At 34.3% G+C, this 16,634-nt stretch overlaps 2 protein-coding genes across 2 annotated transcripts; one reads left to right on the top strand and one right to left on the bottom strand.

Moving 5' to 3' along the window:
- The first annotated feature begins 130 nt into the window (after positions 1 to 130).
- On the top strand, positions 131 to 10,083 carry LOC132546497 (nucleolar protein 9-like). Its single transcript, XM_060210215.1, has 11 exons — positions 131 to 304; positions 1,008 to 1,448; positions 1,705 to 1,815; positions 2,234 to 2,375; positions 2,908 to 3,097; positions 5,010 to 5,138; positions 6,345 to 6,488; positions 6,832 to 7,068; positions 7,892 to 8,153; positions 9,346 to 9,437; positions 9,867 to 10,083. Exons 1-11 carry the CDS (start codon positions 163 to 165, stop codon positions 10,047 to 10,049), a joined length of 2,073 nt encoding a protein of 690 aa, XP_060066198.1. The 5' UTR covers positions 131 to 162; the 3' UTR covers positions 10,050 to 10,083.
- Positions 10,050 to 16,621, bottom strand: LOC132546498 (UPF0489 protein C5orf22-like). The gene is made up of 7 exons (XM_060210216.1): positions 16,526 to 16,621; positions 16,085 to 16,230; positions 14,849 to 14,998; positions 13,923 to 14,526; positions 12,770 to 12,873; positions 11,639 to 11,851; positions 10,050 to 10,518 (listed from the first exon to the last, which is right to left on the bottom strand). Exons 1-7 carry the CDS (start codon positions 16,583 to 16,585, stop codon positions 10,407 to 10,409), a joined length of 1,389 nt encoding a protein of 462 aa, XP_060066199.1. The 5' UTR covers positions 16,586 to 16,621; the 3' UTR covers positions 10,050 to 10,406.
- Positions 16,622 to 16,634: the final 13 nt, after the last annotated feature.

Genomic DNA, 16,634 nt, shown 5'->3' with positions numbered 1-16,634 from the left:
CATACTTTGTATTTTGATCTCTACCACACCTTAAATTATTATAAAATCTCCATTGTATTACTTTAATCATTTTAGCACAGTCACATTTTCGTACTTAGAAAAGCCATTTCCGGGAAAATCGGAGCACGTGTATTTGTTTTGCTCTGCTACACCACTTCTAAAATGTCAACGTTTAAGCACAAGAAAGGGAAAGACAAATCACAAGAGAGTAAGAAAAAGGACAGAATACCAGATGAAGTGATTAATTACTACAAAAGGGTATCAGAAACTTTGGACGAAGAATTTGACTCAAGTGAAGATAAAGGTACTCGTTGATTAGCCTGCTGTTGTTGGTTCATTGCTATACTGCAGTCATATTGACAGAGTTTATTCGATGTAAAGCTTCATTCACTGGATGCGAGTTTTTGTTTTTGTCTTTAAAGTAAACGTTGATGATATATTTGTCTGTGGGACTGGACTTCGAGTTGACAAATACCACTGCACTTTACATATACCAATGCAACCTGCACAGGTACTAGCTACGACTGTCAATACAATCATACACCGATATACATGTATTAGTATATGGGTGTATTGACAGACGAAGCTAATGCCTGTGAGACAACTTCATGTATTTCACAAATGCTTGAAATTCTGGTTGTAAATTGAGAAATCTAAAAAAATAAGGGCATTACTAAAACCTTTTTCTCCCATTATACAATGTACACAGAAATTTATTTGAATCAAGTCGTTCTAGCCCCAAGTTGATCCAAACCCCAACACAGTTACAGTCAATATAGGTGTAATTTGCGTCAAAAGACAAAACAAGTATCTAACAATTAGAGGACTGGAATGACATGTATTCATTTTATATGATGTATTTCTCAATTTGCAGTTAGAATTTCAGACAGCTGTGATGTTATTTACAGTTGAACAATAGCATGGTAACCAATCTAATTAATAGAAGCAATTTGTTCCTGCTTAAATAGAAATGTGCATATAACTATGTTCAAACTTTTGTTTTACAGATATATTCCTGAATAATGTATTTGGTCAGCTGAAAGAGGATGGTTTAAAGGTTTGTCACTTGGCTAGTACCAGTCGTATATTCGAGAGATTGATAGGGCTTAGTGAAGCAAGTCACATCAGAACTCTTCTACAGATATTTAAATCAGATTGGTCAGACATGTTAACTGACCGCTTTGCAAGCCATGTTTTACAGAACACTTTAGCTCAAGTGCCAAGGTGTCTGAAAACAAAGCTGGAATCAGAAGATGTAGAGGAGACTGAGGAGGATCTTACATTAGAAGGTTTATTTTTAAACCTGTGCTGTTACGTGAAGGATAATTTAATGAACAGTTTGGATGTTTACAGTTCACATATTGTTCGAGTGATTCTTCAGATTCTGGCTGGTGTTGCAGTGGATGAACAGGTCATCAGAAGTAGATTGTCAAGGAACCAAAGAAGAGGTTAGATTCATGATTGATTGATATACATGTTATCTTAAGAGGAAGGAAATTCTTACCAATAAACCCAACCTGTGTGTTTCAAATTGGACAATGTATGATTGAAAAGTAAAACTTGATAAAATGGTCACTTTTAATATGTGCTCATGTATGTAGAAGTTTCATCACAATTCATTTAAGTGGTAAATGTTTAGAAACTTCTAAACAAATGAATGATTATATGCAAATGTAACTTCCACCTAACATTTTATAATTTCAGATAATCAACAAAATATGTTACCAACGTTTGACAAATTTGAACCGCCAGATTTATTTAGAAAAATGCTGAAAAAGATGACAAAGGAAATATTTCGCATGGAAGACTTTAAAGGTAAACCTAATTTTGTTTTGAAAAAAAAAGATTAACAGTCGTAAGCTCAATCTTTCATGTTTGCTATTCCTAATCATCAATTTTTGTTGTATTATAAAGGTGCTTAGAATGATCCAACTTTCCAAATATCAAATATCATATTGAAGTACTCAATTGTCTCATTACCTGGATGTCAAATTGTTCTGATCTTGAAACAATGGATGGAGTTCGAAAGTATTTTTAATCTGAATGCAGTAAGGATCGTGTGAAAGAAAGTACTGATGCTTAAATTTGTGTTTAACTTAGTATAAAAATCACTGTACTGTTGCTGCAGACATTCTTTGAAAAATGAAATCTAAATTATTAGAAATAAAAAAAACAAGACAAGATATTTACACCTTATTATAGCTGATAATGTGTAGGTTAAAATACATTTTAGATCGCTTGTGCTCCTCCACCACCAATCCTGTCATACAAACACTGCTGCTGGTTCACCATCAAAAGGAAGATGAAAATAAAAAATACCTGCTCAAGGTCCTCAACACATCTGATTTGTGTTCTGAAATGGAGAATGATTCCAGGTAAGATTTGCTCAGTTTAGAAATGGAAGAGTATTTCATGTAAAGCTCTTTCTGTTCTGGAATAAAGGAGGGAAATCAAAGCAAGGCTGTCTGTTCAGCAGTTGAGGCTGATTGGAGCTAATTCTCTCTCTGTTCTGATATGGAGAAGAATTCCAGATAAGGCTTTCGCTGTTCAGAAATTACTAGACAATGTGTTACGATAGGGGGACATGGCTAGACCATGTTTTGTGGGAGGCAGGTTAAGTTCAGGGCTCTCACACCCCATTTTGGGACTGGGGCCCGGGGCCCTTTGAATTGTGAAAAATAATGGTGTTTTCCTTAGAATTGTGAAAACTTGGGGTCTAAATTGGGAAAAAAAGATACTATTTAGCATTGGGAATGGGGCCGAATATTGGCCCCAAATCTGGCAGATCGAGAGCCCTGAAGTTCCACTGGCCATAAATTAGTATGATTTCACCAATGGAAACTTCACAATAATTAATTTTACCTGTCACCATGATACTTTTGTTATTCTATTACTTATTGTTCTCAGTCTACCAGCGATAGCAACAGATGAGATCGGTTCATTCCTGGTGGAGCAGATATTAAATCTTGGGTCTGAAGACATGTACAGAGATATCTACAAGAAAGTTTTCAAAGGAAAGCTTACGTACTATGCCCTCCATCCTGTTGCCAATTTCATTTTACAGAAACTTCTTTCTAATGTCAAGGAAAAAGAACTTGTAAGTATTTCTGTTCTTTAGATTTGTCCACAACATCTATATATATATATACCTCAATATGTGAAATAAAATATATTATTATGTTGTTTTGCCTGTGAAATATCTTGTTGATAAAACTAGTGGAAAATAAATTTTGCAGACATACACCTATGAAAAATCATCTTATGGAATTGACAAATCATAAAACCCAAATGATCACAAAACCAGAAACCTAGAAAGGTTGTTTACTAGTCAGCAGGAAGTCAGCAAACAATGCAGCTCAAATTACCTTATCAGAGATCAAACCCAGTCAAACATCTTGAAAGTAGATCTAGACATTTCAAAAGTATTCGTGTCATCAATAGCAACAGCTAAGTTGCTGCTATATTCTTAGCTGTGTAGTAACTTGTCACATGTTAAACTCTCTCTGAATGCAAATTTTGTCTGTTAGTTACATTAATAAGTAACTTTTTCTTTGTTAATATAAAAATTAATTTACATTGAAATTTAATTTTGTGTTTATATATTTTCAAAGATTAAAAAAAAGGGACAATATTTTGTCGCATACTGCAAAGTTATAATGAGTGAGTAGTATCCGCAACAAGCACAGTCAGATTCTTCCTTTTATATCTGTACTAAATATGCCAGTCATTTGGCTATTTTGTGCGTGTAAAATGTAATAAATAGAATATTTAGTAGTGTATTCAGTGATAACAAATATATGTCATTGGTATGTCTAATATTTTCACTGGTGAAAGATACTATAATATTAGACACTTTTGTTAAATATATTTGTTTTTACTGAAGACACTATTAAATATCCTCTATTTATTATAATTTTGCTCATGAAATATAAAAAATATCAATTTTATAGATGCTTTATTTATCACTTTATGATGATATAAAAAATCTTTGTCATCTAGTGAGGATTTACTTTTTCCAGTGAGGAGATATGTTTGTAGTTTTGACCAATATGAATGTTCCTTTCCATTACTAATGGTTGAAGTTCACAGATATTCCTGTTTAGTAGTACAGTGAAACTCGCATAATATCATGTCCTATTTGTCAGGGAAAAATGTGATAATAAGCAGAACATGACATTAAGAGTTTACACATGTTCCATGTCATCAGCTAATGTTTGGCCGTATAATTTATTCAGCCATTACTGTTTAGGCTTCATAATGGTGTTGGCTGATTTTGGTTGTAATATTACACAGGTCGTAAAATACATATAAAGCGATATAAGAGAACGTGAATTAATAATGTCAGATATTTACCATTTTCTTATATTGGTTGATATCGGTGTGATCTCAGATGAGTTCAATATTGATCAAAATGAGATCCAACATCCGAGTGCCCTGGTGTGAAAATAATACAGGACTCTAATAATGAAAATAATAGAAGAAATGGTAAAAACAACAAATTCTTCTCTTCATTTAGTGGATTTAAATATATGCTGGGGTTGTGTGTCTGGTAATTGCTATAACAAGCATTTTCTTATATCCTTTTAGAAAATGCTCTTTTATTTAGTGCATTCCTCATGACCTTTCGCATGATGGTACCACATGTTCACCTTCAATGTATTGAAAAACTTCCTCTCAGTGTAATGTTTTACCCTGATCTTTGTTTAACCTTCTCAAGTGGCTTTCCCTTGAGAATGCAGTGTTTCTCAAACATATCTTGTTTCCTTCCAGAAATGTAAAAAAAAAAGAAAAAATTTATGATTTTTCTTTGAATATGGTATATCGCTCTCATGTTACAGAATATATATACACAGTATTTTTCAGTCATGCGATATCTTTATGCTGTCATACTTGTAACATATTTCTGATATTTAATTGAAAACCATTAAATATCATATATGTAGAGAACAAAAGCTGCATCTGTATGAAGTGTGTTACAAGCTATAAATGGTTTGCTGTTTGTGCTACAGTTTGAGGAGATGTTTGAAGAGGCGAGTGTCCTAATCGAGGATCTCTTGGCTCTCAATCACCTGGGTGTGGTAACAAGAATGGCTGAAACTTGTCTCCGACTAGGGTGTAGACAAGAAAAACTGGTTAGGGTAAGTAGACATTGCATGATGGTACAGAAAATTTAAGATAAACATAATACCAATGGAGAATTGGCTTTAATGGCTAATATTTTAACTACAGGGTATCTGAAGGTATTTTTACCTAATTTTACAAAAACAAACAAAACTCTGAAACATATTAAAGTAGGTCCAATATACAATATCCATGCTGTAACATATTCTAAGGTTCTGGATCAGCTTGAAGTTCATTTTGAATTTCAATTGTTGCTGGTCTTATTTGTCTAAAAGGTTTTTGGAAATAATCAATGTTTGGTTAATACCTCTTCTTGTTCTTAATTTTGTAGAGCTGAATTGAAATTCTGTTTGGTCCTATTTTTTACAAATTCAACTAAAATTGTGCTTAGTCCATCATCGTCCCCATGCGTAAACTTTTGACATTTCAAACTTCTTCTCAAGATCCACCAATGGGATCGAGTTCAAACTTGAATGAAATGATCCTGAGATGGTCCTGACCAAATGTTGTTATTTTTCTGGTATGTCTGAAATCCAAGATGGTGCCATATAGCCATCTTGTAAAACATATTTTAAACTTATTCTCCAGTTCCACTGGTGCCATTACGCTAAAAAGTGGTGGGAATGTTAATGAAAGGTAGCCAACAAAGTGTTGTTATTTTTCTACCTTTTCAAAACTATGATACGGCAGCCAGGGAGGCCATTTTGTAACATGATTGCGCAATCATGGTTTTCCTGTGCAACACCTATTTCAAACTTTTAAAATTTCACCAGTGGGATTGAGCTATTATTTCATGATGATCATCATCTCTTTATGGCCCTAAATTACCAGGTAAGCTAATAAAGGCTTAAAACCCTAGCTAAGTCATTAAATCCCTCAAACTCCTTGTTTTTGTAAGTCTTCTGAATCACCATTTTCTCTGTCTGCTCTAGCATAAAAAGGTTGTCATTTTGATTTACATAAACTGAAGCATTTTGACCCCCAAATGTGATGCAGGAGATATAGATTAGAATAGCTACTAAGTTGGGAGTTAAATTCAGAAGTCCAATATAGAATCTTTTTCATGAAATAATTGGAAAAGTTTGAAAATATATCTTCATTGTAATGTTCACCAATCGGTTGGATTAAAAAAAATTGTAAAGAGTATGTTGATGATAAAAATGATATTAAATATATTGATATGAAAAGGAAGTGATCTTTATCAGTAAACTTTTCGTTTTTAGTGCATTATGGGAGCATTTCATTGTGCAGATCCAGTGGAAAGACAGACTAAGTTGTCTCCCTTGCTGCTATCTCTTTCCACATATGAAGTGTACTTTGGTATCGATGAAGATGCAGATAATGCTGATAAATCAGTAAAAACTGAGGTACAACATGATTTTATTGTTATCAATATAAGATTACTTCATCATGATTATGGTCACATGCCTGTCTGCCTTTCCTCATGTCCATTCACATTTCTGGAGATTTTTTCAAAATGATATGTAGATGTAAAAAACTGCTTAATATAATCAAGGTCAAGTTCACTGTTATTTTACTTTTTAAAGCTAAAAATACTAAACACTATAAACAGCATGTTATTTATACATCTTCAAACTTTCCTGACAAAATTTAAATATCCATTTATTATGAGGAAATGAACTCTACAGAACAAAAGGATCACAGATCCAGAAATATTGTTTTACATTAGAGAATATGTTGATGTTTCAGGAGAAGGAGAAAATTGTCCCTGTTTTGAAGAACATAAATTATCATGGTTCAGTGTTGATGCAAAACTTGCTGCGCTTTGGTAACCCTAAGATTGTAGTCAGTGGAATTCTGGACCTCGCACCAGCAGAGCTACGTAATTTAGTGTGCAATCCCTGTGGCAGCCATGTTGTTGATGTTTTCTGTCAAAGTCCCTCCATGGGGGAAAAGAGTCGTGATCTGCTTTTCAAACGAATGAAGGTTGGTTTAAATCTTTTTGACTAATCATATTAACAAGTGTGATACCCTGAAGTTTTGCATTGATCTGTTACTGTTACTTTAACAAGTGTAAACAGTAGAAGTCATAGTGCAACATGTTTCTTGATCTCAATATCGTCTGAATATGCTAATTGTTTCAGTCAAGTAAATTTGAAGAGACAAATGTTTCAACATTAAGGGATTAAGAAACAAATAATGCAATGATCCTTCTGAGGTCCATTTGTAGGCAGTACAGTATACTGTTATATCAGAGCATGCCCTCCTCCTTATTGATAAGTGGAGCTATGAAAGGCTTTATCATTCTGTTTGGAGCATTTGGTTCATTTTTCAAGTAATGTATCTGAACCCACATGTTGACTCATTGATAATCATAGATAACTGACTGCTAGAGATATTGTATACTTCTAGAATTTCTTACATACCGTAACAAATTTGAAGGCATTATGTTGTAAGGAGCATCCCACAACCAAGAAGATAAAATAAGTTAATACGGCAAAACTATCTGTTTAAAGTGCTGCTTCAGATTAATACATTTGGTGTACCGGGTATTTTTAATTAAACTATGATATTAGTGTTGTCTGATTCTACACATTTAATTTACATGATTCTCATGAAACTTGGTTGATATCTATTGTCTACAGAAACAAAGTAGATATATTGTGTACACTATGTTTACACCAGCCATGTCCTAAAACTGATATACCATTACTGTGCACTTCTTTCTTACTAATTTTTAAACATTTTGTGAGAGATAACTAAAACTATAGATGATTTTGAATCAATATACCAAACTTTACTTGTCCAGGGGACGTACATGGACATAGCCTGTGATAAAAACGGCAGTAGAACTCTAGACAACATGTGGAAATGTGCAACCCTAAATCAGAAACTCATAGTGGCAGAGGAGTTAGGGCGTAATGAGTCAAAGCTCCAAGGCGACAGATTTGGCTTTTATGTACACAAAAACTGTGGCATCTTTCACTACAAACACCGACTACAGGAGTGGAAGGAAGTCCAAGGACAGAGTCAGAAGAAACGAAAACTGTTCAATGAAATTCTCAATGAAGGTAAAAACACTATACCTCTACCCATTGTTATTCATTGGATATCTTAGAGTGTTGTCGTTAACACAGTATTTATATCCTTACCTAACATATGTAAACATGACTTTATGATCTTTTTATCTAACACATATGTGCATGACTTTATGATCTTGAACTTAACACATATAAACATGACTTTATATTTTTTCTTAACACATGTGTGCATGACTTTATATTTTTTCCCTACACATGTGTGCATGACTTTATGATTTTGAACTTAACACATGTTAACATGATCTGCTGACCTTTAACCTAACAGATGTAAACATGATCTGATGACCTTTCAGGGCTCTCGATCTGCCAGATTTGGGGCCAAATTCCTAATGCAAAATAGTATCTTTTTTTCCCAATTTAGACCCGACGTTTTCCCATTTCTAAGGAAAACACCATTATTTTTCCCAATTCTAAGGGCCCCGGGCCCCAGTCCCAAAATGGGGTGTGAGAGCCCTGCCTTTAATCTGACAGATATAAATGTGATCTTCTGACCTTTAACCTAACATATGTAAACATGACCTTATGATTTTGAACTTAACATATGTACGGTAAACATGATGATCTTTAACTAAAGAAATGTAAACATGACCTAATGGTGTTTAACATCACAAAGTTAGATCTAATCTGATGACCTTTAACCTGACAGATGTAAACATGATCTAATGACTTTCAACCAGACATGTAAACATGATCTGATGACCTTTAACCTGACAGATGTAAACATGATCTAATGACTTTCAACCAGACGTGTAAACATGATCTGATGGCTTTCAACCAGACATGTAAACATGATCTGATGGCTTTCAACCAGACATGTAAACATGATCTGATGGCTTTCAACCAGACATGTAAACATGATCTGATGGCTTTCAACCAGACATGTATACATGATCTGATGACCTTTAACCTGACAGATGTAAACATGATCTGATGACTTTCAATCAGACATGTAAACATGAACTGCTGACGTTTTACCTAACTGATGTTAACACGAGCTAATGGCCTTTAATCCAACACAAACATAATCTGATGATGACTTTTAACCTGACATATGTAAACATGATCTACTGATCTTTAATCTAACAGATGTAAACCAGAGCTAATGACCTTTAACCCAACATAAACATGATTTGTTGACCTTTAACCTGTTGATTGTGTTTAGGGCCACCTGGGAAAAAGGCTAAAGGAAAAGAAACGGGTTGGAAAGGGACCCAGGACCATGAGATGGAGGCAAACCCTCTACGGTTAGATATGGTAAGTCCAGACTTCCTAACTCACTATGGTATAATTGGTCAGATATCAATGAACATATTCCTAAACCAAGCACACACATTGTTAGTATCGGGTACTTATCACTGCTGTATTTAGTTACTGTATTTATTGTGGTTAATGTATGGTTCAATGTTTAATTGCTGTAAACACATGGTTGTGCCATTCTACATGTTTCAGTTGATTGAACTATTACAGGAGTCATAAGTCAGAAGTGAATTTAATTTTTGAATTTCTCTATGAATCTATGTCGGACTCACTGTGTCAATCACTCGTGCATGAAAGAAATATATACCTGTTACTGCAAGCGTACAGAACTATTTTGTTGTAATAATGCAAGCTTACATGTCTGGTTATTGTTAATCACTCAAGCATACAGCATCAATATTTATCATGGATCTATATTGTTGGTAGGATGATGAACCAACTTTTAGCGGAGGAAAGAAGAACTGGCAGCCAAGGTCCAAACAAGGTTATAAAGGTGAAGGTAAAGGATACCATATCAAGGACAAGGGCATGAAGGACCTACTCACTCAGATGTCAAACACTAAAGAAGAAAAAACCCAGAAGTACACAAAGAAAAAAAAGTCTCGCTGATTAATATTTTAAGTTTTATATAATAAAATTTTAACACAGGTGATATGAGTTGTAGTGATGTTTTCTTCAGAATCTGATCACTTTAGAATATTTCGGATGAGTATCACATCTTCAGGTAGAGATCTGGTCAAAAGTCTTGATCAATCAAATGCAGTCAGCTTGAAAGTCAGATACAGAGCTTGTAAGACTCTGGTCAATAAGATGCAGTCAGATTGAGCTTTGGGTAGAGATTTTGTGAGATTGCTGGTCAAAAAGAAGCAGTCAGGTTGAGCTTTGTGTAGAGAATTTGTCAGATTTCCTGGTCAATAAGATGCAGTCAGGTTGAGCTTTGTGTAGAGAATTTGTTAGATTTCCTGGTCAATAAGATGCAGTAAGATTGAGCTTTAAGTAAAGATCTTGTAAGATTTCAAGGGTCTGATCCTGTATGTAATCCACTTGATCTGGAGGGCAGTAGTCATCGTTACTGGATCTGGAACAACAATAATACATGAACACTCAAGGGTACTAAAAGGAATGTTAAAAAAGTACACATGAGTATGGATTGGAACACAAATGCAAATTTAAAAGATGGTAAGGAAGTCACACTGCATCATACAACCATTTCATCCATTTTAGACTTATGACAAAATCAAGGAAAGTTAAAATTAAACAAACAAAGATCTAAAAAAGAGAGGGAGTTGCATCAACCAAATTAAAATAAATTTCCAAAAATGTCCTTGTTAGTTAATGTCAATGGACACTGACTTCAATATTTTCGCACACTATCTTGTCAAGACCACAATGATAATTAAAAAACAAAACATTGTGCATGTCAATTGAGTAAAAAACTTGCCATCTGACCCTGTTGGGAAAACAGTATTAGTATTAGTTTAACTGATGAATGCTCCTTGAAAATGACTGTTGGAACAAAAATTTTAACAAGGGGCAATAATTCTGTAATTAAGGTGTTGCAAGCCATGAATTTGGTACACTGTTAATTGTCTTGGTATGATCTATGTAACAGTATACAGCTAATTTCATTATCTTAGTTTAAATGCAACCATAATTATGCCCCAGACAAGAATTTTAATAGAGCCTAGAGGGTGATAACTCTTTAAATGAAAAGTTAGGGGCCCTTAATTTAGTATGTTGCTATTGCCTTATTATTACCAATTTCTACACTAGGTTTCATTATCCTTGCTTCATCAAGGGCAAAATTATGATCTGAACATGAAAGGATAGACAGAAGGAAGGGATAGAAGGATAAAGTAGTAGTTATATGCTTCCAAAAATTTTAGGGGAGCATAAAAATAGATAAAAAGTCTAATCTATTGCTTGCTGTAGAGGCAGTATTGTTACACATTCTTTTACAGAGGGGTAGTACCTTGGTCTATTTTACTGTGGGTACAGACTAGATAACCAGTTTATCTTAATTACAGAATAATTACACAACTGTTACATTCCCTATAAAGTAACACAACATGCAGGCAAGTCAAACAATATGCATCTTTGAAGTTTAACAATGATAAGGTGAATTATTTCAATAGTTTGACAGAAGAAAGGACAACTTTTGTACTGCATAAATGTAAGGTTTCCCAGTGTCTATTTACCTCGCCATAGTGATAATAGTTGGTTTGTGCATGTGACACAGTAGTTCCTGAACAGAGTCTACTAGGAGAGTTATCTGCTCCTGGCTACTGACATGATGAGGCAATTCTGTATCATCACATGTACAGCCAGCATCATGTAGTAACCCAAAGTCCACACCATCTTCTCCAAAATGTTGTCTTAGGTCTTCAACCAGAGTTAGGATCAGCTCAGATCTGTAGTAAAGTATTTCATAATGTTACTGTTTTCTCTACAATTGTGTGTTAGGTCCTCCGTCAGTATTAGCTATATATGTACTTGAATGTGTTTTCTGCTAATCTATAACAATTGTTGTAAATATAGATGAGACTTGATGTAAAGATCTCTGAAGAAAAATATTGTCCTGTGTTCTTGGTTTTTCTATGTTCATGAAAAATTTTTATGGGAAATATTAAGGTATGATGTTGCCCACCTCAAACTTTTTTTGTCTGGAGATCTCCACTCACACTTTTCCACCAATCTGTTGCAAACTTAGTAGGCTTAATTATCAAGACACAATTTTGTGTTTACCTGATTTTACTGTATTTCAAAGAGTCACTTCCCCTTGTCATTTCATAATGTTAATCTTGTCCGATTATCAGCTCTCTTATTTTCAACCAATTTCTTTCAAACTTTGCCTAAGCTTCATAATGATGTTCATAAAATTGTGTTTTCCTACACAGCAGTTCAATCAACAATTTTTGAAGGAGTTACTGCCCTTTGGTTTTTTTTTTCCAAATTTTTATTTTCTCCAGATATCTCCTTTCTCAGTTTTTGACCAAATTCTTTGAAATCTGGTATACTTTAAAACAACATGAGATTGTGTTCTTATGAACAGCATTTTGATTCAATAGTTCTTAAAAAATAATGTTTATTGTTCCTTTCAGGAATACAATTTTGTTCAGAGATTTCTTTCAGTTTTCAACACGCCTCTTTAAAACTTTCGATTTTTATTCATCATTAAATCAGATAGCACTGTTTACCCCTCTTTACATTCATGATTTCTGTTGCCATATTTATATCCTTTTTGATAAAATAAATCATGAATATTTCTCTGGCATCAAACAGGTGTATTTAAAACATCTAACTTATCTACAAGATTTCACTTGAGTTACCTGTCATGTTTTGGAATCACACCTGGGTTATCCCCCATTGACTGCAATATCTGTTTTAGCTCAGACAGTTGGGCCTCTCTTTCTTCTACACATTTTGTGATGGCCTGTGTGAGAAATAAACTTGACAAATTTCAATAACTCAACAGAAATTTGAATTTTCATCTTTTTTGTCTGTTTCTCATGAACACATCAACTACATAATGCAGGTATTTTCCAACACAAAATTCATGCTCGCTGTATTCCCTAGCTACATGAATTTATGAATAAATTATACTCAAGCAGTTCAAAATTACATGTATTGCAGAGCAATAAAAATTTCTTGTAACAGTGATTCCTCAAATGAAAACAAGATTGATTTTGGATAGCGGCACGTACGTTGAATTTTGGTGCAAAATTTAGGTCATCAATGTATTATGACTTTGACTGCAGTATGTGAAAAGAAAAAAAGGATTTGTTTAAATGAGGTAGGGGCATTACCTTAACAAGTCAACTTGAGCTATTGTATGAACACCAATTTCTTTATTCATTGATAGTGATTTAGGTACTCAAGCTATCAGTGGTACCACCAACAATGACCTTTGACATTTAGATATGAAAAATTTACCATTGCCAGCGTTTCTGATTCACAAAAACAAAACCATTCAATTTTTTGTTTGTGTGCTCATTTTTTCCCCTAACAAAGCTTTAAAAAAAAGATAATTTGTGTTATCAGCACGTTGCTGGAGCACCTCGGGTCAAGCAGCTGTGTTGTGAAGTGACTAGTACTGCTTTAAATCATCGCTCAACACCTGAGATATGATATAGAATTACTGGACAAGGAAAAAATGGACTTTTTTAATTTTTACAAATCTGAAAATTTCCAAAAAATCATCCTGGCATAAGACATAGATAAGTCCATCAACTCTGCTGTGACTGAGCCAACAGCCAAAAATCTTACCAAGGCCATAAATAGCATGTCAACTAACAAAATAAGCCATCAAGCACTTCAAAAAAGCATCTGAAACAATTTTCATGTACCATATGTTTCACAAACTAAACAAAATAAAAGGTAAATCCGTAAAATTTCTTTTTGTACAAATCTTTCCAGAGAGAAATACTGTGAGAAGTAAGGAAGATCCGAACAAACATGAAAATCTGAAACAGTGATGCATACCTCATCTGAGTCATCTGTAGGCTTGGAATACACATACAGGTCCTGTAGTAGCTGAAACTGTCTTGGGCTATACAACTCTTGAAATGGATTTTTAGTTGAAAAAAAATCTAAATCTATATCTAAAACAATGTGACGATCTTTGAAATTTTCAAATAAATTTTCCAACTTTAAAATGAGTTCATGTGACAATGATTCCTGACTTAGGTTACATGGACTACTATCACTGTTTTCACTTGGGCTTAGTCGTTGCTTTTTCTTCGGACAAATACTTTCATGGCAAACATCTGAATGTAATGTATCTGTGTCATAAACACGTTTACTTCCAGTGTCCAGTTTGCAAGACTCTCCTTGACTCAAAACATCTGTATTTTTATGAAGATCTTCTTTAACTTCTGATTTAGTTTTCTCATCTGAATGGCACATATTTCTCTCTTTTTGTCCATTACCTACACCATTTTGTTGGCATGTATTTATTGATTGTTTTTCTGACCAGTTGGTTGGTTGAACCGTTATGACAGTCAAAGTGAGAGATTTTCTGTTGAGAAGATTTTCTGCTGGCCTATATAACGTCTCACTGACGAAGTAACTTTCCTTACAGCTGGTTCTGTAAAATTGATATTCAACAATTGGTCAGTGAAAGTGAAATTAAACAAAGACAAAACCCTGGTCAAGTTTTTTAAAACCAATAAACAAAAGCCACCCAGTAAACTGTTGTTAAAGGAAGTCTGACCTTTTGACCTTGAGTAATTGATATTTTCACCTAATGAATATAAAGATATGTGCACAATTCAACACAACAGAAATAATATTCACTAAATTGAAAAATGCCACATAAAGAAAGTAGGAGAAAATAAGTTTCTTAATATAACTTTCTAATGATTCATAAGTAATTGATACAAATGATGATCTTATTCCCTGATAATTACCTGAGATAACCTGTTGAGGAACATTTCCCGACATCAAACTGAATTGTCTTGTCTCTGATCTGTTCACACCAGGGAGGTTTAAACCAGATAACATTACTGATGTGTCCTGCATAAACCATTGGTAGTATCCAGTTTTCTATGCTTTGACTCCTACACACGTAAAACAAAGTATCATTAGGATAGGATCACACAATGCTACAACCACAAAACATGACTTCAATGTGCAGATAGAAATAAGCTCCAACACCACTATGCCTAGATGTGGTGCTGCAGCTTTAAGCATATTATTAATGTACATATGGAATTGACATTGCTATGTGAAGACAGGATGGAAGACTTGGTTGGGCAAGCAGTCACAGTGGTAATAGTAAAGTCTTTCACCAAGGTGTGTAAAGAAATGGGATTACCTACCATATCCATTACTTGTTTCATAAATATTTGTTGAATTATGAATAAATTTCATGTATACCAGCAGGGATCATGGGGATCATGGTAAGTCACTATGGTGATTTCTGTGACAGTATAATTGTTATGGAATCAACAAAGATTAAACTTTTTGGGGTAGCAAGCTGGCACACAAAAATGTTTTCTAGCTGTTTTTTAGAGTAAGAGGGAGAAGAGTTGAAGTGGATTAACTGAGTTTGGTGCAAGACACAGGCTAAGGACGCAGTAGAGTTGGTGGTTTGCAAGCATTGTGCTAGACACAAAAAGCGATGAGGGAAGACAGACAGATTGTTCAACAAGCATGGTATAGCCAAACAAGGTGATGAAGGAGTAGAAATGGATAAGTGATCGCCAGGTGCAGTGTTAAGGACCTAGAAAAAGGGGCAGGAGAGATAAAGTGGTCACTGTGTGAGGTGTTAGACACACAGGTTGACGAGAGTGGAGAGATGAAACAGTTAACAGGTGTGATCCTAGTCACACAGGGTGATAAGGAAGGAGAGAAGTGGTCAGCTGGCACAGTGCTAGACACACAAGGTGATAAGGAAGGAGAGAAGGAGTGGTCACTTAAGGTGGTACTAGACACACAAGATGATGAGGCTTCTAATGGTTAAGCAAACTCCACTGTAAGAAATCTGATGTAACAGGCTACCATAAAAAGTTGATCAGAAGTGAGAGGCAAACATTTTATAATTTGGCCTGAACAATCAACCATGTTTAGTCCTCTCTGTGATGTAAATACTTCTAGTCCTACTTATAACAGAAAATTGAAAAGAGGTTGTTTATTTTACTTACTCATAAAGGATATCTTTGTTGAAAATGTCATCAGCCTTAAGTTCTGCTGGGATGAGTAGATCTGGATGAGAATCAAAATGCACAAAGATGATGTCTGACATAGGTAGGTATCGTCCACCTATAGCTCTGTGTATGAATGGTACAACCTTTTTAAACAAAAACAAAAAACAATGTTTAATGTAACATCTATGTAATAAGAATTCAAGCCAGTATTCAATTAAAACACATTTAGCTGCACCATTATAAATTCAGACATTTTCAATTTCATGTCCATTCCAACAAAAATCAAATTAAAATCAAATCATCGTATTTGGGGCTAAATTTACAATGAATACAACAGTTAGTAGAAAGAAAGTAATGCCCTCCACAAACCAATTTGTTTCATTGAATAAATTAAGCAAAACAACTGACAACAGTGCATTCAGTGGTCATGTTTCTTACTTCATTGTGGTCTTCCACTACATACAGAGGTATGGTTCCATATTTCCTTAATTTTGCCATATCTTAGATTTATACTTGTAGGCCTAACTGTTGAGGTCTTGCCAACCAA

The sequence above is a fragment of the Ylistrum balloti genome, unplaced genomic scaffold (genome assembly GCF_031769215.1).
Source record: "Ylistrum balloti isolate Yb309-2 unplaced genomic scaffold, AGI_CSIRO_Ybal_v1 Utg369892, whole genome shotgun sequence".
NCBI classification, from domain to species: Eukaryota; Metazoa; Mollusca; class Bivalvia; order Pectinida; family Pectinidae; genus Ylistrum; species Ylistrum balloti.
Note: the sequence above shows the minus strand (reverse complement) of the source record. Positions and strands in the feature narration are given on the sequence as shown.

What these genes read in the sequence shown, in the direction of transcription:
- LOC132546498 (XM_060210216.1), bottom strand. Translation starts at nt 16,585, where the DNA reads ATGGCAAAATTAAGGAAATATGGAACCATACCTCTGTATGTAGTGGAA. An exon ending in TAGTGGAAGACCACAATGAA is followed by an intron (nt 16,231 to 16,525) that starts GTAAGAAACATG and finishes TTGTTTAAAAAG; the next exon opens with GTTGTACCATTCATACACAG. An exon ending in ACTATTATCACTATGGCGAG is followed by an intron (nt 10,519 to 11,638) that starts GTAAATAGACAC and finishes TTGTTGTTCCAG; the next exon opens with ATCCAGTAACGATGACTACT.
- LOC132546497 (XM_060210215.1), top strand. Translation starts at nt 163, where the DNA reads ATGTCAACGTTTAAGCACAAGAAAGGGAAAGACAAATCACAAGAGAGT. An exon ending in TCGCATGGAAGACTTTAAAG is followed by an intron (nt 1,816 to 2,233) that starts GTAAACCTAATT and finishes AATACATTTTAG; the next exon opens with ATCGCTTGTGCTCCTCCACC. An exon ending in ACCCTCTACGGTTAGATATG is followed by an intron (nt 9,438 to 9,866) that starts GTAAGTCCAGAC and finishes TATTGTTGGTAG; the next exon opens with GATGATGAACCAACTTTTAG.